The following is a 26,081-nucleotide window of genomic DNA, read 5'->3' as shown; positions in this document are numbered from 1 at the left end:
AGACCACCTCCAGGTAGCTATATTGTATTTTCAGAAAATTACAGCAGCTGCAGATGGAAAAGAAAAGGTAATATTTAATAACATTCAATTACAATATGTCACACTTGTATACACTATATATTTTTTTTTTTCCACCCACGAAAGTGGAATTACAATTTAAAGAACTCCAGCCATGAAGATTTAAAGCTGGCTATACATAACCTTACATTCTTCTAGTGCAGTGTTTCTCAACTCCAGTCCTCAAAGTGCCCCAACGGGTCAGGTTTTCAGGTTTCGCATTATTTTGCACAGGTGATTTGATCAGTTTCAATGCCTTAGTAATTACCACAGCCGTTTCATCTGAAGGAAATCCTAAAAACATGAGCTGTCGGGGCGCCTTGAGGACTGGAGTTAAGAAACACTGATCTAGAGCCTGTGCATCTCAATATGCGGCAGATTAGGCCATCTACATACTGCAAAGACTACATTTTACCCTCTCCTTGTGGATCAGCAGCTCTAAAGCTGGCCATAGACAGTTCAAATCTCACCGGTTTAGCAGGAACCGGCCAAGATTCGAACCATGTATGGGCAGGCTGATTGTACCCAAGTTGATAGATCCATCAAGCTGGGTACAACCAGCCTGTCAGATTTTGCATGCGATTATTGCCAGGGGCTATAGCAGCTAGCAAGAATCACCATGCTCTCCCAGCTGGGACAGCTCCCCTCCCCCCACCCAGAGAACAACACCACGGGGAGGGATTCCCCCTTCATCATTGTGTTGCTGGGGGGGGGAATTGAAGGATTTTCTTTCCTGTAACCCGCAGTCTATGGCTGGCTAAATGGACATCAGACAGGTGCTTTTATTACCTGACAATTAAGGTAAATTCTACTGAAAACTTTCAATTGTGTTTAAAAAGATGGTTTCCAATGGCCCGTCTCACTGCGCCATGTCCATCTGGAGTTTTCTGCACACTTTAGGGTTGATTTACTGAAGGGAAGATGGCTGTTGCAAGGGAATTTGCATTTTGCAAGAGAAAAAGTCCTTAGGTCAGTGAATGTGCTAAAAATTCAATTTGCAAAGAATAACCATCCATGTGCAATACAAAAATGTTATAGAATTTATTTGCTTGCACATGACTGGATCATGGAAGTCAGTAGAGCTTCACCTCATCCTCTAAGCTCTAAAATTCCATTGCAAACCGACTATACCCTCTACAAATTGAACAGCCCTTTTTGTCTTTAGTAAATCAACTCCATTGTGTGACAGTGCTGGGAGACTTTGTACTAGACTATATATCTCTAGCAACATGGGCTGTGTCTTCTGAGGGGGAAAAAAACAAGCCCTTAATGTACGCCTCTGGCAGTGTGTTGGCGAGTCCAGTGTTTTGCTTGAAACAAATTCATTAAAAGGAAAAGTGCAATAAAAAAAAAAAAGATGGACATTTGACTTCACCCTAAAAATCTTGTTAGAAAGAGAAGGCTGAAAAAAAAATCTACATATTTACAAATGTAATTGCCGAAAATGTGCGTCTACTAAGGTTGCTGCCTTATTGAAACAGAGTTAGTATTTGCATGCCCTCCACTAAATACCATAAACAACCAACGTTCTGTCCTGCAATACAGAGCACTCCTCAGTAAGGGCCAATTGATGGCATATCTACAAATCTAAAAAAAAAAATGTGTGTGTGTGTATATATATATATATATATATATATATATATATATATATATATATATATATATATATATATATATATATATATATATATATATATATATATATATATATATGTATAGATAGATAGATAGATAGGAGAGAAGGAATTCACGGGCTCACTTGCTAAAACTAAATAATGGGGTCTTATGAACAATAAATCTTGAGTTTATTTTGCCATTTTATCCACAGGGCTCCAGTTTTGTTTTTTGTAAGTTATTGCACAGGCAGCAAGACCAAAACCTTTCATGCAATTTAACCCCAAGCCTCTCCCTAGCAGAAAATGGCTGATAATGCAAAACATTAGTTAACACTCAGCAGTAGAACAAATGTTGATACAATGTAGAATATCTGAAATTCTTCTGAGGGACTTTCACTAACAATGCATTTCTTAAATGGACAAAAAAAGGACAAAATTTGTAGGAGGCATATAATGGCTTCGATTGTAAAGTCTGTAGTTGGGGGTTCAGGCTAGCAGAGCTTAGCTTGCATCTTAACACTTTGCATAGATCAAACCAAAAACTGAGACACAAAAGGACTTTCACATGACTCAACACATAACCTGCGCGCTTTTCCAATTTCATTGAATCATTCACATTAGTAAAAATTGAAAGAAAAGAAACAAAACAAAAAAAAAAAAAAAAATCAAGTCGATTTACAGTATTCTATAAAAAAAATAAAATTCCCATGCTTGTACAGAATTTTTAAAAATATTCTTCCCATGAACTTTACAAAAGTACGATGATGATCTTACTGGAAACGGTTGTCTTTAGCTGACATATTGGTTTCCTTTTAAGGGATATAAAAGCGAAAATGTTTTTCAAGCTATTAAACATACCACTGTTATTAGTTTTTCTTCCCTTGTGAATTGGAGAAGCAAGATAATCAAACACACAACAATGCTTTAATGATCCCCGGAGTGAATAAAACACATAGCATTACTGACACAGTGCTGTCACTCCCTCAATACATTAAAAGGGGCTGTCTAGGTTTTAGACAAGCTCTTCAGTTTTATATATACACACTACTAGCTGAAGGCAGCCCGCCCGTTACATTAGCTGCACCCTTCACCCGGCAAGCACTAAATCTTGCTTGGAAAATGAGCACTTTAGAAGGCAACAATATGCAATAGCACTTTAAAACAGGCACCATAAAACTGAACTACAAGCAGGTTGAGAAGAAAAATGCCATTTTAATCAAGGATGTGTTCACTATAAACCCATTATATTGTGTTTAAGCAGTAACTAATGCAAGTACCTGAATTTGGAGGGAAAAGGGAGAACCAGCACAAGGAGCCTGTAAAGCCTAGTGTACACTATCAGTTTTTTTTGTTCAGCCCATCAGTACAGTGATCCCCCTGCTGAGTCATTGTGTTCCGACAAGAGGACAGACCCACCAGAACACATTGGTCGAATGCTGATCAGCAGACCTTTTTCCACTCATGCCCCTTTGTCAGAAGCCAAACTGGCTGCTGTACACATGGGCCAAATGTCAGCCGGTTTCTATTGAACCGGCTGATACCATCCAGTATCAGTTGTGCTGCAGTGCTCATATGCTAACAAGGAATATGCTGGCAGGAAGTAAGAGCAGAATGACAACAAATTTAATTTAGCAGTCTGCCACGCCTCCTATTGTCCAATCACAACCTGGGGAAGAACAAGACCTAGTTGTATTACTTAACCACAGTAGAACCATCAGGTCTCCAGGATGGCCATGCTGTGTGGCAGGGCTGTGTAAATCTTGGGACCAAGTAGACAGCAATGCAAATCAGCTCTCATATGGATCTTATCTGTGTATTTAGCCGTTTGACTGAAGTTCAGCTTTAAATGGTTTTACAAGAAGAATTTTGTACAATGAAAGTGCTTATCTAAAAGAAGACTGACCCTTTAAATGAATGTACATTGCCTCACATGAACAGTTACCAAAGCTTTGAGCTCTGTGCTACAAACATTAAATAAAAAGTGTTCTTATTTATAATGTTCAGTATTTTTATACAAGACAAAATAACAAATGCGAAACCAGTTTCTCCAGTAGTATAAAAGTCCATGTTGGTCTACCATTTCTCTATAATATGGCTCATGTAGTCTTCTGTAGGCCAGCGCACTTGGTCCTCAGCTTCCTCCTTGGCAAAGGCCTCGTTGGACCTTTGCAGAAGAAGTCTCTCTTCCCGGTGCTTTTTGCGTTGCTCCATTCTCTCCACTTGTCTCTTGAACTGATAGCGCTGCTGAAAGAGGTCCTTTGCATAGTCATACAGCTGCATGTCTAAGTCGTTAAGCTCCTCAATCCTTTGGATAGTGCCATTGTCCAAGTCAACCCCACCTGCCCGAGTGTTGTTGTATTGCATGAATGGCCTTATGAATTTTAGATTAAAAGTCCTCTCAAAGAGATACTGAGTCTTTCTCTGGAATTCAGTGAGGCCAAAAAACGCCATGTCCTTCAGGTTCTTTTTGGCGCTCTCCAGGAGGAGTTGAGCTCGCTTGTTGTCTGGAATAAAGGACATATTATAGCATCCTACAAGGCTGAGGTCCGCTAACATCCTAACCTGGCGATTGTTGGCCAGGTTGTAGGGACATTCCATGAATTCTTGCAATGTGCACCCTGACCAGTCAGTGCCTTCATAACAGGATGGCAGCTCCTCCAGCGTTGGTGTCCTTCCATCACACATGTGAAGTGATGTCTTCCAAGTGGCTCCTCGTTGTACATGCCGCCACTCACTAAGATACCGTGAGACAGGATCTCGTAACAATGTGATGTAATAAAATTTCCTGGAAAACGAAAGAACAGAAAAAGAGGAAACATCAGGCAACTGTAGCTAGAACAGTACAAGATAAAGAGACATCATGACTATACTTTCTCAATAATCCACAGAAAAGAAAGATGATGCATTAAAGAAAGAAAATAAAATTATATAGACCCATATCAAAAAAAAGAATCAGATGATGGAAGATCAATGACATATTACTTTTCACATTTTAGAATCTAAATGAAGCCTGTCTGTAAACTATTCTTTGACAGAATTAAGGGCAAGTTCACCAAAAATGAAAAAGGTGGACCAACTCCAAATGCACCCCCCTACACATAGCGTCTGATGCCACATGCGGTCAGTGTAGTGATCCATACATCGCAATACACAGACCCGGAGTGACCGTCATAATGCTTGTAATGGCATGCTCTCATTGGTTGACACAGCCACGTGACCATGCTGACCAATAAAAGGCACTTCTGAGGCTTCTTCTGAATTTTCCATTTTTGATGGAACCCCCCCCCCTTAAAAACACACTTTATAGTTTGATGTTGGTGAAAACTAGACCAAAAAACCTTCAACCAAAGAAATTATATGGACCTGTGTGTGATAAAATGGGAACGATTTCAGGTATACAGAGCGCAGGTGAGATAAGAAGAGTGTAGATTCATCTTTTATGTTGGTTAGTCCTGACTATTGTGGATTGCCTGTTCTATGATGGGGCTCAGATGTCAATATTTTACCCCCTCCCTTTAACCACAGACCAGCTAGTAGCAGATACAGGATGAACACACATGTGCTAGTCATTTTCTGGCAACCAGTCCTCTCTGCCTTACAATAGTGTTGGTTGGGCTCATAGTTACTAATGCCTGTTAGTAGCTGGGATTAAATGAAGCATGATCCTTTTGAAGTGGGAAGGTGAGGAGCTGGTCTTTACTCTGGATTGTGCAGAACTAATAGATTTACACAGCATGGTAAGAAGTGGCTTGTGCATCCACCCCGCCTGAAGAATGCATGAAGGTATGCAAGATAAAAGCAAGAACTGCTCATTTATCAGCATCCAGCAGAGGGATTTTTATAGAGGTGGGGGGTTGGGTGGATTACAGCAATCGTACAGGGGGAAAGTTAACCGATAATGCCTACAGCACTTATATTGTAGACTGTCCGTCCCCATTATTAGAAGACAGGCAACACAGGGTGAAATCTATTACCAACAGCTCACACTAAGATGTGCCCGAGTGCATTCATATCACCACGTCTTGAGTTCCTGTTGCAAATTTCTTTGCGCAATTGGTTGATATACTATTATAGTAAAAGACTTGTTTCATAGTAACACTGAATGATTATAGATTCTTCCTCCTCGCATACCAATGAGTACATCCAGTACTCTGATATGCTTAGTACTATTGGAGAGTTAAAGCTGAACACCAGCCTTAGCTATAGTCTTCACACTTGTACAGATTCCTCTTCTGTACCAAAATCACTTGCTCTGATTTCACTGCACACTGATAGCTTAGAACAGTGTGCACTTGAATCTGCAGCAAGTCAAACAGAGTCCATGTACTTTCCTGGCTATAGGATGTCCAGGGAAATCTAGCTCTTTCCTCCCCAACCTTACTGTACCTTGCCTACTACCGTTTATTCATTAGGTTTCAGTTCTTTCAATACATGTCAGTATTCCCCAGGGTGGTCTGCATGCAAATGCAGTGTGCCTAGGAACACTGATTCCTCCCAGTGATTGCGAACCTTGGCACCCCAGATGTCTTGGAACTACATTTCCCATAATGCCCAACTACACTGCAGAGTACATGAGCATCATGGGAAATATAGTTCCAAAACATCTGAGGTGCCAAGGTTTGCCATCACTGCTCCAGACAAACATCCACCCACCAAGGCATTTTGGTATTTGCCAGCCTGCTTTCAGCGCTGATGACTGCTGAGTAGAGTACCGAGGCAAGGTGCTGTGATGTTTGCAGAAAGCCAAGTACAGCACCCAGCTGGCCCCTTCCACCAGTCATTAACTGTTTGCATTGCAAAAGTTTAAAGATTTAAAAATGTAATTAGCAAAATATAAAGAGAAAAAAAACATTAAAGCATCAATATTTTCTACATGGGTAACCCGCCAATCTTTTCTTTTAGAGTAATTTCAAGAGTTAATTTAGACTAAAGTTTTCTTTTAAGTGCAGGATAATATAGATTAAGGAGCTCTTACAATTACTACATACTACTACTCAGCACTAGAGTAAAAATAGGTTACTCAGGTTGGGACTTTAAATGGGCCACAGTTTTGTAGAAAAAGTATATAAAATGTATTGCACATTGATGCCAATCACAATAGAAATGGTAATAAAAGCAACAAACACATATATTGGGAACAGAAATGGAAACAGTTGTGAAGAAAGCCCAAAGCTTGTCGAACAAGCAGAACGTCCAACGCGTTTCGAAAAAAACAAAATGCAGATCTTCAGGGACAAAGGGTTTGCGGGTTCCAAATCTGTAGCTTATATCCCAAATGTTAATGCTCCACCCATACAGAAAGAAATCATAACTCAAAAATGAAAAGAGAGCTATGTCCGTCAGAGCAGCGCACAGGCATCAGACCAGGGACAACAGCCAATGATCCACATAGGACGAAGCAGTCCCACTACACAGTTTATGGTATATCTCTATATTGACCGTGACTTTAGAGGAGAAATATACCACTTTTTTCCCCCTAAACATGCATCCGGTTGATAAGGAGTAGAGTCTCATTATAGGTTAGAAATGGTTATACAAGTCAACCTGATAGCTGTACGGGCCTTACTGATCTTAAGGCTGGGATGGAATAGTGTGTCTGCCTGTTCCACATGTGAAAGACACTGTTGCGATTCACACACATCTGCTGAACTGCGTAACCAGGAATTACACCATTATTTATTAAAGATGAGCTAGCTTTATACAGAAGGCTGTAAAGGTGCCGTAGCAGATAGCTTCAGTTATAAATGAACACAGTAGTGATAACTCACTTTGATCATTCACTAAAGGAAGGGACAGGTAAATGAAATTTACTCACCCCTTCCCCCACTCTCCATCCTGAACATCCATGTACCCACAGCAGCTGGTGGGGGAATGGAAGCCGGCAGTGCTGCGGGGGAGGGGGGGGGGATGTCGGACACACAGCAGGGGGGAAACAGATGTGGGCAGGACAGGTACGATGCCCTGTGTCTCTCTCTGCAGCAGCTGAAAGCCAGCCGGAGGGAGGGGAAGAAACTGGCTTTTAGCTGCTGCAGGGAGACACACACAGGGCATCGTTCCTGTAATTGCCCTCACCCCAAGATCTGAATTGTGGCTTCACATGTACATTTTTATGCAAATGTATGGGATAAATGTGAAACCGTTTAATTCGTTTTTTTCGTGCCTACTAGCTGGAATATGTGCTGGGAAATTTTAGTACTATTCTGTGCACTGGCCCTACCCATAGGCACCTTTCTTTTAGGTAGTTCTAGATATGCTAGATAGATATACATATACCCACACATACTGTATATTATATCTAGAAAGAGAGAAAATATAGGTACCGTATATACTAGAGTATGAGTCAAATTTTTCAGCCTTTTTTTTGGGCTGAAAGTGCCCCTCTCGACATACTTGAGTCACCGCCGTTTGTCTGCATGATCAGCATGTCATGCAGGCAGACGGTGGCCGGCGTGTGATAATTCGTTCAGAGGCTATTCCAGCTTTTAAAAGCCGCACCTCCTGCTCGTCTATGATAGGCTGTACACTGAAAGCTGTTCAGCCTATCATGGACATTCTCTCATCCTCGTCCATGGTATGAGAATGAGAGAATGCCCGTGATAGGCAGAACACTCAGCAGTCAGCCTATTACAGACGAGGAGGAGGCGCGGCTTTTAAACAGTGGAATGGCCAAAGTGTATTATCACACGCTGATCGGAGATCGCCACAGGGAGGCTGCACAGGGACACAGGACACATACACATACACATGTACAGGACACAGGGACACACACAGAATACATGTACAGGACACATACACATGTACAGGACACAGGGACACATACACAGGATACATGTACAGGACACAGGGACACATGCACATGTACAGGTAGGCTGCACAGGACACAGGGAGGCATGTAGCTGCAGATGGGCATTGTTGACCCTCTGCATTTCTCACCCTCGTCTTATACTCGGGTCAATAAGTTTTTCCCAGTTTTTTGTGGTAAATTAGGGGCCTCGACTTATACTTCAGTATATACGGTAGATAGGCTATTCCAGGCTAAGAGCTTAGAGTTCATCCATGCTATCTGGAGAGTGTGTTGGGGATTTTTTATAATTTTGTCTAAATAATCTGCTGTTTGCCTGGAGTTCTACTTTAACCGCTTGATATCCGCGCTATAGCCAAATGACGGCTACAGCGCAGACCTTAATTCCCGGGAGGCCGTCATATGACAGCCTCCCCTGTGCACGCGCCCTGCAGGGCGCGCACCGAGCGCGATGTGATCACCGAGTCACTGAGACTTGGCTGATCACCGATCCGAGTAAGGGGCCGGTCCCGGCCCCCTATGCGATCAGCTGTCAGCCAATGACAGCTGATCACATGATCAAAACAAAAGCTCTGTGATCGTTTTTTTTTTTTTTTCTCCTCACGCTGACAGTGCGAGGAGAAAAAAAAAGCCAATCACCGGTCCTGAAGAGGAGGAGGAAATAATGCCTCAATTGTGCCACCAGTACCCCCTGCCGGTGCCACCTGACATTGCCTACAGTGCCCACCAGTGCCACATATCAAAGCCCATGAGTGCCACCTATCAATGCCTACAAGTGCCACCTATCAATGCCCACCAGTGGTGCCAATCAGTGCCACCTAGCAGTGTTGCCTATCAATGTACCAGATCAGTGCCCATCACTGCCACCCATCAGTGCCCACCAGTGCCGCCTCATCAGCGTACATCAATGAAGGAGATAAATTACCCTTTTAAAAATTTTATAACAAAATATAAAAAAAAAAAAAATTTTTTTTTTTTTTTTTTTAAATTCGGTCTTTTTAGATTTTTTTTAACAAAAAATAAAAACCGCAAAGGTGATCAAATACCACCAAAAGAAAGCTCTATTTGTGGGGAAAAAATGATAAAAATTTCATTTGAGTACAGTGTTGTATGATCGCGCAATTGTCAAAGTGTGTCAGTGCTGAAAGCTGAAAATTGGTCTGGATAGGAGGGGGGTTTAAGTGCCCTGTAAGCAAGTGGTTAAACAGAACACAACACTTATTAAAATACAGTGTGGCAATTCACACAATGAAATTATTTATAAATGTGACTCCAGGGGTCATTTTATTGTTCTGCATCTGACTATACTGCTATGTACAACAGGCTAGAAGCTCATTATACTTTCCAAGATTTCATATAACTGCAGCTTCTCTGCTCCTTCGGAAATGAGAGTCAGGCAGTAGAAAGGTCAAGTGTTGAACCTTTTTGTGTGTCAGCTTTAGCGGTAAACTTTCTCCCAAACAGCTGACGCATGAAACATTCTTCCCTCTTTCAAATTCCGTATTTTTATGGAAAAAAAAAATAAAAATAAAGCTTGACTATACCATTGCAAATATCTGGTCTAAATCAGCTTCATTGAACAATTCAATTTTAATGCAAAACCTGCTTACAGAGAAAGTCAAAAACCAAGTCAAAGGGTTAATGGTGGGGCTCGGTTTGAAATGTCAATCAAGTCATTCGTCCCTTCAACATGCCACACTGTAGCTAGTGAAATGGCATGTGTTTATGGCTTCTATGACCCGATGACCTCATAAAATATGTATTACCTGGTCTGTCAATAAATGCTATGAAATCCTAGAACAGTTAATGAAAGGGGCATTCAAGCAAATGAGGCATATGCATTAACAACGATATGAGGTCTCCTCCAAATCTCCACTTCAATTAATCAGAAATCACACCAAGTGAACCAAGCATTTTTGCTTGAAGAGGACAAAGTGCTAAAGTTTTAAAATAGTTAATGTTCTATTTATACTCTGGGGAATACATAACTCAAAAGAAAAACAATTTGGCTTGGTCAAACTTCAACGTTTAAAATTTTGCTTCCATCATGACTTTTGGGGTAATTTATCAAAAGGGCAACGTTTAAGTCAAACAAGTGATTTTTCAGCAAAGGCCGGTGAAGCGAATGAAAAGAGAAATTACCGTTGATTTGTTGGTGGAATTCCCACCTGCCTTTAAAGTCCACTACATACTGCTTTTACATTAAAAGACAGGGGTAATCTTTTAAAAAAAAAAAAAGACAATGTTGTTTCCCCGTTAGATTAAACTAGTAAAGAAGTCTGCTGTAACCTCAGGGAAGCTTGTGGCCATTTCCCTGGTCACCACCGAACTTCAGATTTGATCAGAATGGGGATGGGGGAGCAAACCAGAGGGAAATATGTCAGTTTTGGGGTGTAAACATTGGCACATTTTTCATGCATTAAATCAGGGTTCTCCAAACTTTATAAAACAGAGGGCCAGTTTATTGCCCTTTAGGTAGGCCATACATGGTGCAAACTTCTTTTCTGCAACTACTGGGTTCAAGTACCCAAGCAGTAACGGCATCTGATAGGTCACAGTCACTGCAACTGACAATTTTCCACCCAGCTCTTTCAAGTCTCAATCGACTTTTGTCAAGCTGGGTGGCACTGAAAGGACCGCCCATGGCTTGAATTTTAGTGGATTTAGCAGCAAATAACCAAAAATTCTAACCATGTACAGCTAATTTAAAGGAAATAAAGTATGACCTGCTGGGTATCCTTGGGGGGAAAGACTTTATGAATGGAGTCCTAGCACACTACCACTTTGAAATATAATGAGAAGCCACCTTTCATCTGAAGGTGGCACAGCAAACAAAAAACAAACCTGATGCTCAAGATTACCAGATGACTGGTATGGTGCTGGAAGAGGCCCACGCTACCACATTGTACTAGCCTGGACAATTAGCACTAATGGCTTTCTAAAGGACTGCATCACTAATGTATATTAGGTAATAAAAGACAAGCAAAAGAAGAAAAGAACGTGGGGGTGAAGCAGGTAGGATAGAAAAGTGTTTTATTTAAGCAGTTCTATATCATCAGGCTCTGGAAATATGCAATAAATTTGAGTTAATGAACAGGTGCTAATGAACATCCTTTGTTGTGTTAATTCAAAGTATATAAGTGCAAAATCAAAGGAAAACCCAGTGCAGATCTCACTAAAGCTGCTGCCAGGGGAGTTTATGTACTCAGACCAATTAGCACCTCAGAGAACAATATCCAGCAGGCAGTCTTGTCACTTGAAAATACAGTACACAATTATCATATAACCAAAATGACATTACAGAGGACACCGATCAGGCATGGAGTTCTGCTCTGCCCACATAAGGATGAATCAAGGGCAAAATTACGTGTGCAACTGCCTAATAAATCAGCCCATGTCACAATGCCTTAATATAGTCTTCAGCACATTTAAACAGCATAAGTAAACCCTAATAATGAACATTTTTTGCTCTTTTTTTTTTATTAATACAAATGAAGAGTTTTGTTATTTAGGTTTGAATTTCCGACCAGATAAACAAGTATTTTTTGCACTTCTCAAAGCTGTCTTGTCCATTTTTCCTACATTCTCAAGGAGCCTAATCAGTCCTTCCAGTTCTCATCTTGGACTACAGAACAATTATTCTTCATGTTGTAGAGATGAGAAGAAGGGATAGACTCAGCAATTTAGCAAAAGACAACTGGGCAGGGCCAACACTTTTTCTTGCCATTTCAGTCCACAAAATCATGTGTGCTACCAGCCAACAACAGAGCCCAGGGCTTGTTCATGCCAGCAGTTGCACTGGACACAGGGCTGCTGATGTGCGCCGGCAAGAAAACAAGCACGATGCATCAACCCCAGTGCATCACGCTGTTTACATTACAAATAGAAGCTTTTTTGGTTGGCCATGTTTATTTTCATTATGGCGGTGGCCCCAATCACATATCCCAAGAGGCTGCAGGAGCCCATTCACAGAATGGCCGGGGAGGACACCAGGATTCTTGAACCCAGAAGCAGCAGCCAGCTGAAGAGGACCAAGATAGTAGAACAGGACATGGTAGCACCTGCCAGCTAGGAATGTGCAAACAAATGGCCCATTCACCGTGTGCAGGCCACAGTGCCCATGTGAACAAGTCCTTAGGGAGGACTCCTTTATTGCAAATCAATGCATATATCTCTGTACTTTAAGGGTTTTTAAAAAAAAAATTCAAAAGCATGGCAGAGACGTACTGCATTTTTAAAAAAATTTTGCCCAGATGTTAAACTTTAATTCTAAGGCCTCATGTACACTGCTGCTGGTAAACGGATGTTTAGGAGCAGTTGGACATTTTTTTCAACTACTCCTGAACTCTATTGTTATCTTATCAGTACACGTACACAGGTTCGTTTATAGTCATTTCTAGGCAGTTGCGTTGAGGCTTTTTTGGAACCCAAAAAAACACGTTCAGAAGCTGTTTATTTCAAACGCCATTTGAAAAAAATATATATATTTTTTTTCCAAAATGCTTCTAGAAGCAAAAGCGGCTAAACGGCCATTTTTAGACGCCGGTTTCTAGCTGTCAAGTTAAATCGTTCAGGAGAGGTTGACCAACGCCCCGTGTACATGAAGACCAAAACTGCTAATAGACAGAAGGATGATAGGAAGAAAATTGTCTACACGCATGATTACAAACCATCCCCACATCATATGATCCTATGGTACATTTTAGATACCTCATGCCCCCTTTTTCACATTTGGGAGCAAAAGGCTGTGGCCTATTAATCGCATGGGATTCCCACATCCCACAATATTCATAAGGAGAGATTTTCTGCCATTGGCTATAGCGCTGCATGAACACCCAATTGATCATGCCAAAATAATCATTAAAAAATTAGGGATAATTTGGCACTAAACAGATTAACCATCACACCATTTTGCTTTGGACACAAGGAAGAATCTGAAAAACCACAAAAAACCTGCAAAGACCCAAGAAAGTACAAGTTAGACTGCCAACCAGTTAGTCTCTGTGCTGCCCTAGGCCTTCCTTGTGCGGTGACTCAATACATTTTTTGCCCTCAATGCAAGTGTTTACAGCAGTCTTTTTGGAGGTTAAAGTACTGTTTATCCTCCTCTCCAACCCTCCCCACATTACATTTTTTTTTTTTTTTTTTTTTTTTTTTTACAAGTAGGTACCTTTTATGAAAGGTACCTGGCTCCCACTTAAGCAATTCTTACCAAGGCGAAAATTATGTCAACTTGGCCCAGCCCCACCCGCAACTTACTGGGACACATCACACATTCCAGGAGGCTGCAGGACCAGTCCCACAGTGCTGTTGTGCCTTGCACATGTACAAAAGGACGACTTGGGACCTCAGGAAGTAACAGCCAGTTCCAATACACAAAATGGTGGTGCCGGAGAGACAAAGCCCGGTGAAGAATCAGCTCCGAGGAAGACCACAGTGGACTCTGGGTGGCAATTGTATTTCTTAAAAGTCAGCAGTAAGAGTACTTGTATCTGCGGACTTTAATTTTTTTGAAAAATCGAGTAAAGTTTCTCTTTATAGGATATTTAGAAGCATCTCTGTGTGTAGATGAGTTCTTCTCTCAGCATGATGGTATTATCTCAAACAAATAAGCATAAAATGCCCTTACCAGAAAGGGTGGACTCACAGGCCGTGGGCGGTGAGTCAGAAAGGCTTGTACCGTCAAACGGTGTGATGCAGCAGACCGTAGGGTTATTCCGACCAGGATCCTATCGGTGGACTTGGCTTTGAGGGAACAACCGATGTCCCCGAATGGTGTACCCCTGGGGGAGTTGAACCGGACTGGGATATCTTTAGAGTCCGCTTCAATCCTTGGCCAAAAACCACCCCATCAACGATCATCCATGCGATAAAGCGAAGAGAAAAGCAGAAAAACCTCCACATAGTGTGAATCCATTTAAAACGTAACGTTTATTGGTATAAAAATTACAAGAGATTATATTTAATAAGTAAAAAAAAAAAAAAAATGTAAAACCTGGGCAGTAAAAATACGGCTCAAAATAAAATGAATAGCGCAGTAGGTGATGGTGAGGGTAAAACAAAACCCGACAGAACCCGACTATGTGGAGGTTTTTCTGCTTTTCTCTTCGCTTTATCGCATGGATGATCGTTGATGGGGTGGTTTTTGGCCAAGGATTGAAGCGGACTCTAAAGATATCCCAGTCCGGTTCAACTCCCCCAGGGATACACCATTCAGGGACATCGGTTGTTCCCTCAAAGCCAAGTCCACCGATAGGATCCTGGTCGGAATAACCCTACAGTCTGCTGCATCACACCGTTTGACGGTACAAGCCTTTGACTCACCGCCCACGGCCTGTGAGTCCACCCTTTCTGGTAAGGGCATTTTATGCTTATTTGTTTGAGATAATACCATCATGCTGAGAGAAGAACTCATCTACACATAGAGATGCTTCTAACAGTCTCCCTCTAACATATATGACTGGAGCACCCACCGTGTCGTATAGACACCGTGATCATCCTACTCGATAGTGACGGACACCAATATCTCACATATCTATTTGGTTGAGCTCACCCATGGGCTATGCCATGGTATCACTTTGATGGACATTTAATATTGAGTTTATCCACATTATATTTATGTATGTTTTTTTCATTATATATATCTATTGAGATTTTTAGTTTTGAGATATTTTTCATTTGGGTCACTCCCATCACATCAGATACACTGGATCACAGTTGCTCTTCAGATTTTCTGTACTTGTTCTCACCTTTTACCATTTATTGATTTTGTTTTGCTTCTGAAGAGATACCCCTTCACCAGGAGAATACATATTGGCCTAAACTAATGAAGATTTTTTTTTATTTAGATATTATAGCAAAAAAGTAAATTATATTGTGTTTTTTTTTTCCAAAATTGTCACTTTTTGTTTATAGCGCAAAAAGTAAAAACCGCAGAGGTGATCAAATACCACCAAAAGAAAGCTCTATTTGTGGGAAAAGGACGTAAATTGTTTGGGTACAACATTGCACAACCGCGCAATTGTCAGTTAAAGCGACGCAGTGTGCATCACAAAAAATGGCCTGGTTAGGAAGGTGGTAAATTCTTCCGGGGCTGAAGTGGTTAAGTACCTAACATTTGACTTATCAGCCTTTTGCAGTCCACTGTACTACAAAGGGAGGAAGCAGCACAACAATCAGGAGAAGAGAGCACAGTGACAAGAGGAGCTCATCAGTATTCTGCTTCTCCTTTCACTGGCCTGTGACAGGGTAGAGGCAGAAAAGAAATCTGTAACTTAAAGTTAAAAGCAGAACTTTACCCATAACAACTTGATAAAAAATAATGTTCTTAAGCGAGGAACATACATTCCACATTAATAATTATGCTATCAAAAGCCCAGACCCCAGCAGTAAATCAAAATGTTTAAAAAAAACAGTTACATTCCTGGAATGCCAGGATTGCCAACTGTTACATTTGCTTTTGTCCGCAACCAAACTGTCAAAGCATCAAATAGCTGGTGTCATAACTGATCACATGTGCAGCACCATGGCAGTTGTAGATCACACAGAAGCAGCGTCCTTGTCTAAAGGATAGGAGGATTTAATTCCGCTTTAAGGCAGTCAGCAGATCGGCCTCTGCAAACTCAGCAGTGCCTAAAAATTCCTAAGATGGAGAGCAACTGAGCATGTGCAGATCAGGGCGAGACAGTATTACTGGATTTTAAACAGTATAAACCAGGGGTCTCATACTGGCGGTCCTCCAGCTGTTGTGAAACTACAAGTCCCATCATGCCTCTGCCTGGGAGAGTCATGCTTGTTACTGTCAGCCTTGCAATGCCTCATGGAACTTGAAGTTTTGCAACAGCTGGAGGGCTGCCAGTTTGAGACCCCTGGTATAGACACTTCTTTTTTATTGTTTTAAATAGCTATACCTGCAAAAGGGACCGGCCTGAAGTAATCTAACAGGACTTCATTTTCTGACTAAAGTTCCACTCCAACTGCAGCAGGGAAATCTTAGGTCCTCTTCCCTGCCAGGCAGGACTGCACTGTGTGGAAAAGCTATGCAAATCTCAAAACTGGATGGAAAGAAACAAATCCTTTGGCAGGTACAACAGCTCATATTTGGGGAGAAAAGATATTGGGACTCCCCGATTGTTGCCACCATCACTATGTGCAGCAGTTGTGAGGCCATAAAATACATTTTAAGCCCCGTATACACGACCTGAGTGTCGGACGACATTGGCTGGTTCAACAAAAATGTGTAAAGCACTCGGTCAGACAGAAGCTGGCCGTTTGGTCAGCTTCTGTTGGACGAGCATGCTGGAGAACCAGCAGCCGACCGACTCCCGATCAGCATTATCTGCCAATGGCAGAGAGCACTGATCGGCGTGTTCCGGTAGGAGGGCCGTCCCCTGTCAGAACATAGCTGTACTAATGACGGATCGTTTGTACAGCGGATGACCGGAGAAGTCATTTTTTTTTTTTTTGTTCTAACCGGCTGGGTTGAATGAAAGAAAAACTAGTAGTGTACCAGGCATTAGCATATGGGATGACGAGATATCTTGACCTTTTAGACAACTGTAATGTAGGTAATTTGATTGGAGACAATGGTTTCTTCTAAATCAAATCTCTAAGCGGGGTCCATCTATTTACACCATTTTTACATGAGCCAAATGGCGAATTATGTAGGAGATAAAGCAATTGAGGGCCCATATGAGCAAATTGAAAACCAATAACTGACAAACGTAATTTATGCCAGCTTTTGCATTCTCATATATGTAGTTAGTTGTATGCTTGGAGTTGTGCTTTCAATAAATACAAATTCAAATTTGAAGACATTGTAGACTTAGTCTTATTTGTTTGATATCAGCCATAAGCTACAACCCCATCTGATGGAATCTGAGGTTAGGACATGTGCTACTACTGTAAGCAGTGAAGTAGTCCCAATAGTTTCCCAAGACTGTAATACCAGCTGGAACCAATCCTAGTGAACACCTGTCCACTTCATAGAACACAGGCCAGCAAACTGCTCTACACCATGCCAAGGAACAGCTGCGCGGTGACCCAAGGAGCCAATCAAGGTCACGGTAAGAACAAAAAACGCTGCTAACATTCTGAACTTGGCAGAGACTTCATCAGTCCTAGCCAACTGATGGAAGAACAGTGGGCATTGTTGTCTGTCCTCCCTTCCTTGTCGTTTGAACATCTTTTTATGTCCCTGGTGAACTGTGTCAGTAAGCATATCCTGAAGAATTCAGGGTTTCCACTTGAAGCTTTCAGACATCAGAAACTGATAAAATATTCATATCAATCACTGAAGACTAGATATTGATCTGGAATTGAAGTCCTTTTTAATGATTACCCTGGGCATTTTGTCTGCAAAATGGATCCAATGCCTCTTATAAAAGAGTACAACTATTAGGTTACTACAAAAAAATAAGAGCCCTTAATGGCCTTGTAATTGTGGATTTTACACATTCACACTGCCATGGTTTTCTTTGTAAATGACATTTACAGTGCAGGGCCATAGTATATACATACAGTACATTAAAACTAACTAGCCACTATAATCTCCATGATGACAGAGCAAGTTTTAGGCCTCCTGTACCAGATAATAAGTACAGCATACAGGCATATACAAAAAAATTTTCTATTTTATCAATTTTCCTGTACACCACCAACGTATACCCAAGTACATCAGCACACAGCTATTCATGTCTATGGGAAGTTGCATGCTGCACCTCGGCTTCCCGGGAGTTGTGTGCAAGGGTCCCTATGGAGGCCATAAACTGCCCATCCTTACATAGAACACACCCAATTCTTGCCTGAATATTGCAGTTGATGCTTGAATTAGCCTAGGGCAGTGATGGCGAACCTTGGCACCCCAGATGTTTTGGAACTACATTCCCCATGATGCTCATGCACGCTGCAGTGTAGTTGAGCATCATGGGAAATGTAGTTCCAAAACATCATCACACACATAGGTTGGACTTGATGGACTTGTGTCTTTTTTCAACCTCACCTACTATGTAACTAAGTAATCAGGGGTGCCAAGGTTGGCCATTACTGGCCTAGGGCTTCCCCTGTGCGCGATAAGCATTTCTGACACTCTTGTTATCACACACACAATATTTCTAGCGCATTTAATAAGCTCTGTACATGTATAATGATCATTTTCTCTTCTAGGGAGTAAAAGGCAAGTATTTCACTTGCACAGCACTGACAGCAGCCACTTCCACAAGCATCTCAATTCACTCAAAGACAGGAATAATCTCACAGTCTGTAGTTCCCAGATAAACATCACTCAATCTGTGCCCTCCCAAAATGTTTTCTTATGGTTGGAGAGCAGTGTTTTTATGATGCTAGCAGTAATACTGATGTATGACCTCATGTTTGGCCTTTATCTTGTAAATGGTCAACTTCTGACCATGTGGTAATGCCAGGGAGCCAAATGGGTCATGTAACAGCGACATCAAAACAAACTATTCTTGGTAAAGAAATACTGTATCTGGCCCCATTCCCTCAAGCCAGATTTCTTTACTTTGTTTTATCTGTGGAAAACAGATGCTTCCTTTTTGCTTCCATGAAACAAAACTAATTTGTGCGAACATTTGTAATACATGTGTAAGTGCATCCAAGAATTCCCCCCCCCCCCCCCCCCCCCCATATTTTTTTGGCCATGTGCTTGCTCTTAATTATAATATGAATATGTTAGGCTTCAGCGTTCACTAACAGAAGATGGCTCCATCGGTCCTGGAGAAACACAAACAAGCTTAAAAGGTGAAGTCCAGCCTGAGCTCGTTTGGCTGGGCTTCCCCTTTGGATCACAGGAGTACAATTGATTTGCACTCTGGTGACTGAAATCAGCTCTCTGCTAATGTCGCGGATGTCTGTCCAGGCACTGCGTCATCCCGACAATGGAAGTCTGGATCTGCTAGGTGCTTGGACTGACACCCGGCTCAGCCTCTCAGCGAGCCGAAGAGAGCCTGAAACAGTTGCTCCGCCCCCTCCTCAGCTCAGCACTCCAATTAGCGAGGAGGGAGATTAGCAGAGAGCTACTGACCGTCTACAGCTCTGCTCACCGAGCTCTGAAAACCAAGGGATTGGTGGTGTTCGATCGCTCGGTTCTCAGTGTAGAGGCACCGGGGAACAGATGTAGCATCAGACCCATGCTGCATCCAACTAGGTAAGTATAAATCAAAAAAAAAGAAGAAATCCTCTTTTAAAGATGAGTTTGAGGCGGATGCAGAAGACAAAATTAATGCAGCACTGTATTCATTGATACATTAGTTTTTTTTTTTTTCTGTGGTGCAAGTCCTTGAATTAGACTTGGTATCAGCCTCATGCAATCCACTGTATGGCGTTCATGTGCTAACACACACTGGGAGAGGGCAGAGTTATGCGTTCACCAGCATGTTGCTTCTCCTCTCACTGTTCACAAGCTGAGGGGCAAGAACTTTAAAGCCTAGTACACACAAGTAGTTTCTTTTTCCAGCGTGAAGAGCTGCTGTACTAACAATCCGATGTTAGTTCAGTGATCTACCCCACTGAGTTATTGTATTCTGACAGGGGGACAGGTCCCTTCGCCAGAACACACTGGTCAGTGCTCTCCGCCATTGGCTAAGAGCGCTGATTGGATGCCGATCGGCAGACCTTTTTCATGCCACTTTCAACAGAAGCCTGCCGAATGGCTAGCTTCTTTCGACCTGCTGTCATACACACGGGCCGAATGTCGGCCGGTTTCTAATGAACCAGCCAATGCCATTGGATATTCAGCCCGTGTGTATTGCCTTAAGGGATAGTTCACACCAGCGGCTGATTTAGAACGCCGCTGCCACCGGTGTGCCGTAGGATGAAAGCAGATGTCCCAATCATGGCACAGCACCTGGTTTACTTTTTTAAACAAACTTTGTTGAAATGTTAAAACAGTTCTATTAAGTTCTATTGGCAGTAGAGTGGTATGAAGCGGTGAACTGTGTCACTATGCACTGTTTCTTCACAGTAAGAGCTGTGAAAATGTGGAATAGACTCTCTCCAGAGGTGGTGCTGGTCAGCTCAGTAGATTGCTTTAAAAAAGGCCTGGATTCTTCCCTAAATGTACATAATATAACTGGGTACTGACATTTATAGGTAAAGTAGATCTAGGGAAAATATGAGATCTTCTCGGGGGATCAGGAAGGTTTTTTTTTTCCCCTGCTTTAGCAAATTGGATCATTCTTTGCTGGGGGTTTTCACCTTCCTCTGGATCAACTGTGGGTATAGGATTGTGTATATGGGATTGTATGAAATTTTTTTTTTTTTTTTTTTATTGGTTGAACTAGATGGACTTGTGTCTTTTTTTTCAACCAGGCTATGTAAAGGCAGTACTACAGCACCTTGTGTGAATGGGCTCCACGTGTTACACTACTGCAACAGAGGAAAAAAAAAAAAAAAAAAACAGGTCTCCTGCCCTGTCAGACAGGGTTCTACTGTCTACGCACACAAGGACGACGAGCCGGTAAGATATTCAGAGTTCAAAAGAACAAAAATCTTTAGTTTGACAGTCCCTGAATGTCATCTGGACAGTCATAACATAAATGCCTAATTTCTTAAGCTAGGCAGCAAGCCCCGGAGCCCCCAGTACCAGCCATTCCTTATACGCTGTCACACTGAGCCCATCACAGTGGGTACTAATTATCCTATTTGACTTAACAGACCCTGTCAAGTTCCAGACAGGCAGAAAGAACAGATGGCAGAGGAAATATTTTGAGCCCACAATATATATGTGTCTTTGCTGTGAATTCTTCTGGTTGGTAATAAACACTAAGAAGGTAGAGAGAGGTCAGTCTTCCAAAGTTAATTATCTCTCAAGTGCGAAAGCCTACAACCTTGTACGGGAGAATGGTAATTGCAAACCTTTCTCCATAAAGCACATCATTCTCATTCGGCAGGGATCATGGAAGTGATACGGGAAGAAGAGAAACTTGGACGCCAGAGTTATAAAAAAACTTGCAGCATAAAGCTGGAGCCATGGAAAGAACATGTTGTCCATCTCAAAGATTGAGGATGGTTGGTGGGACATATTGCTCTCCAACTGCTTGTTATAATTGATCCCTCTAAAGCTACTGCTTTTTTCCTCCATTTTTTAAACTAGCGTTAAGTGAAAGAAACTCAATGGCAAGTAAATAAAAAGCATACAGGTAGATCTATATATGTATACAAGATATATACACAGACGCCACATGTGTGCCAATACAAACCACGAAACCTCTTGAAGTGGTCAGGTTTTATCATGATGTATATATATTTTTTTCCATTTGTGTGTATTACACACTTGCCAACATTCTGGTACTATATCCTTTAAATAAACTATGTCCCGCCCATGAAATGCACCAACTCCGCCAAGAACTCCTCTAGCTAACATGCCATGCTTGCATAACCTCTGTCTGGGTGAAGCCCATCCCTATGGTATGTTGATAAATACAGCATCCTTAAAGTGCACCTGTTCAAATTTTACATGGTGTGCAACAAAAAAAGGAAAGAAAAAACAAAAACTGGAACCATCAATTTTCCTATGAAGCACCCTGGGTGCTTAATATTCTTTCATCTGCATTGTTGATCCACTCCTGTGGGTGAGAGTTTGCAACCTCCTGTGGCATCATTGGCCATTGGTGAAGAGGGTATAGGTTAGGTTTTCGATTATGGAAAATGGTTGTAATTTGCATACCAAAGTACCCTGTTTTTTTAGCTCCTGGGATGCTCTATAGTAAAACAATGTAGTTACCAGGATATACTGTAACAGCGGCATTTTACAATAAATCTAACGTTTAAGGAGAAACAAAAAATAAATAAAAAAGGAGCGTTAATTACTGTGTCCACTGGCCTAGATACTATACATCTCCCATTTAACTCTCTACATTACCTTTTATGTAGCTGCGGATGGAGGAGTGGAGTGAATGGAAATACTAAAGAGTAGTGTCCCTTGAGGACTGCTCCCATGGTGATGGTGGCACCCATCAGTTTCAGGACTTTTAAATGTTTACACAAGGGAGGCTTTTACAGCTAAATAACATGCCTAAAATAAGTGGAGATGTATGGGATTTTTTATTTCATACTTACCTAGGTGGATGCAGCCTCAAACACTGCCGACCGCCCGGTTCTCAAAGCTCCCTGAGCAGAGAGCTGGTGACGGTCAGTCACCGATCTCTGCGAACCCCCACTCCCCCCTCGCTGGAGCACTGGCCTGTGGATGGGGCAGGAGTGGCAATCCTTCCCAAGCCTGGACCGTTTCTGTAGTGTCCGCAGACTGCGGGCTTCAAGCTTTGGCCGTACTTCTCCTTTAAAAATACATCTATAATCCTATGGGAAGATTTGTGTTAAAATTACTAGTTTGGTGACAGGGTTTCTGTAAAGGACAAAAACCGACTATATCAAGTTTCACTTGCTTTTCCACTGTAGGTGATGCCGGGTACTGCAGCTATCTTTTCACAAATATTGGTCTAGGAACACAATTGCATCTCAAGTGTCTGATCAGATGCGACAAAGCAACAAGATGAAGGATTCGCAGTATAACTGAAACAAGCATAAGTCTAAGAAGGCAAAGCAATAAATGAAAGACTAACTGGCAATCGTTCAACAATAGTTACGTTTTTAGAGCCATCTAAGAAAGATCCCATGGAGACGTTCACACCCTAAATTCTAATTATGGATTTAGCAAAAGCCAGATGTCAAAAATAGTTGTGAGATTAGATTATTTCTGTAGGAAAAAAAAAAACTGAAGCATGTCCGAAAAACAAGAGGAACTGGAGCCTTGGCTGGATGATGAGGGATGAGATACTGGCCTGGATACAAGACAGTACACAGAGTAATGCAAGGACAAGAAGGCAGATCACAGCACCAGACAGAGGCGATACTCAACAGAACATACCATAACACGCCACGATAAAACCCAATCATATATATTAAAATTTAAACAGCTCTACATATTCTCATGTAAATTGGCAGGCTAACAAAGCCCAGCAGCCCACAGAGAGCAAAGCGTGATAGCAAACCTCTCGCTCAGAGTTATTGCCGGTCTAACACACAAAGATAGATAATAAGAGGCTGAGTGAGGGAGCACGCCACGCAATGTAAACACATAGAAAGGAAATATATAGCGCAGCTAGCCAGACTCCTCTAACCTTCTATTTTAGCAGTTGATAAACATATTATACATTCTTGACTAATGTGTACGCAGGGCTATTCACAATCATTGACAGGCTGACACCTTCACTATCACAACCAACGGAGAAACAAGTCTTTTATTTGCACTTAGTGCCTCGTGTATGCTAATTCTATGCCGTGCAGAGGCTTATGGTCATTAGCACGTTGCCAGTTTGATTGAATGTGTTAGTATAGCATTAGGATGCTATACTTCTGCAGCAGAATCAAGTGCATGGTGGGGAGGAGGGAGTAAGTACGAAGAAGGAAATGTTCTCAGATGGTTTCCTAATGGGAGGACCTGTCAACACATTGAAGCCAAAGAAACGCATCACCTGGTGGTAAGAGGACAGAAAACAAAATTATCGCTGCCCTTCAAGTAATTGTGGGTCGTGCATTTACCAGATGGGTGCCAAGGAAAAATATGTACAGATTAAATTTACAACATCTGGTACACAATGCTACAGATTACTCAAAGCAGACATCAAAGTAAAGTTGGCCTAATTTAGCTAAAGCAACCTCTGTATTGCTTTTCCCCTACTGAGTATAAAATCGAAGTTTGGATGCAATACCTCAAGAACTGCCATCTCCACACTGATCTTTTCCTCCCTGGGTCCTTCTTGCCCATTAGGTGCCATTCCACTTTCTGAATAAATGACAGCTAACGTCATCCAGCCTCTTCCTTAGAGCCCAAGTCGTCATTGACTACAGGTGACAGTGGCAGGGGGAGCTTCTAGTCCTCTGTAACTGGTCACATGTTCAAAATTGAAAAACAAAAAGCAGCCTTTGGAATACTGGAGTAAAAATAAATTAATATCAATTGTCATGCAAATATAGATTTAAAATCAAATCTATTTTTTCACAACATCATAGTGTGGGCGGTTTTCCGCCAGCCACAGCCTGTGTCACGCCCCTTCAGCCTGTGTCTTCGAATAAGAGGAAGGTGAAGCCTCTATCAGGATACACGTATATGCCCATACATGTGACTGCAGTTACATGGACTCTAGCTGACAACACTGCTTTGCAAACTAACCAAACTGCAGTGGGGACATGGACAGAGAACAGCGGATCAATCATGTTTTACCAAGTACAAAAAATAATTCCATAGCGACAGAGTATTAACAACAGTTAATACAGCATTTATTGGTAGTTTTTAATGATGTGGGTTTAATGACACTGAAGCATTTCCCATTCTAACAAATGATATAAAAAAAATAAAAAAATTTGGTTGGAGAGCCACTTCAATGGTCTTGCCAATGCAAGACAAAACAAAATGGTTTACCCAACTGTGCCCCTTCCCTCCCACAAGCTGCTTGTCCATACAGAATCTTCACCTCATTTGGTCACTGGGAGCTAGATACTTTTCACTTCTTTTTTTTCTCCAAAGATGCAGTGGTTGGTGTCTGAGTGACCAATCAGCAGGCACTAGCATAGTCATGAGGGTCGGGGACAGAGTCCTCAGCCTTGTGTAAGCTTTGACAATAGTGACTTTCACAAGGTTTATTCTCTTCGCTCTTGCAGGCAACTGAGCTGCAGTACAAGGAAAGCATATATTAGCCAACTAGGGTGTTGGGAGCAGCCATTAAGTGAACAAGTTGTTTTACCTTGCATAAGAAAAACAAAGGTTTACTTTATGGGGAGGGGGGGGGTTGTCTTCGATCGTGTCAAACTTTACCTTAGACTCGACAAATTCCATGTTACTGTTTCAATCGTTGGTAGTGTATAACAGGGTTTCTCAACTTGAACAAGCAAGTACCTTTCAGGTGGTCGTGTTTTTAAGTTTTAGTTCATTAATTGAGGACTTAATCAGTATCCCTGACCTAGCAATTGTCAGTAATGCTTCATGTAAAGGGTATTCAAGAAACATGTGACCAGAGAACAAATAAGGGGTGCCGTTTAAGGCTTCAGCCAGATCCTCTCCTGTAGTTCACCGCTAGGAGCGCTGGCAAGGACAAAGCTCATCTCAGCTTCAATGATACGACTAATAGGGCCTATGTGCCGCACATCACTGCGAGATCCTGTGGATATGTGAAATGACAGACTCAGCCCGGGCTCCAGTCAAGCCACACCTCCTCTTCAACACTTTTCACTCCACCCCCAGAGCTTAATCATCGTTTGGGGTGGCATGCGTTGGCTGGAGCTCGGGCTAAGGCTGTCATTTCACATATCCACAGGGTCTTGCAGTGATGTACCGCGCATGTGACCTATATACATATATACACATACATATATACACACACACACCGTATTTAACGGCGTATAACACGCACCCCAAGTTTAGGAGGGAATTTTAAAAGGAAAAAAACTTTTAGGAGTAAAGTTTAAGGAAGAAAAACTTACATTAAAATGCCCATCAATGCAGCGTTATCGGTGTCCATCTGCAGCCTTATCAGTGTCAGTGCAGCCTTGCTCCAGTGTCTATTGCAGCCTTTTCAGTGCAGCTTTGCCCC

At 41.8% G+C, this 26,081-nt stretch overlaps 1 protein-coding gene across 1 annotated transcript in view; it reads right to left on the bottom strand.

Annotated features, from left to right (window-relative positions):
* Positions 1-1,840: 1,840 nt before the first annotated feature.
* Positions 1,841-26,081, bottom strand: part of HS6ST1 (heparan sulfate 6-O-sulfotransferase 1) — a 159,093-nt gene continuing 134,852 nt past the window's right edge. The window contains exon 2 of the mRNA XM_073625470.1: positions 1,841-4,458. Coding sequence (XP_073481571.1) covers positions 3,747-4,458 — 712 coding nt within the window. The 3' untranslated portion in view covers positions 1,841-3,746. The remainder of the gene's footprint in view (positions 4,459-26,081) is intronic.

The sequence above is a fragment of the Aquarana catesbeiana genome, linkage group LG04, assembly GCF_042186555.1.
Source record: "Aquarana catesbeiana isolate 2022-GZ linkage group LG04, ASM4218655v1, whole genome shotgun sequence".
Classification (NCBI taxonomy): Eukaryota; Metazoa; Chordata; class Amphibia; order Anura; family Ranidae; genus Aquarana; species Aquarana catesbeiana.
This window is presented reverse-complemented; position numbering and strand designations above follow the sequence as displayed.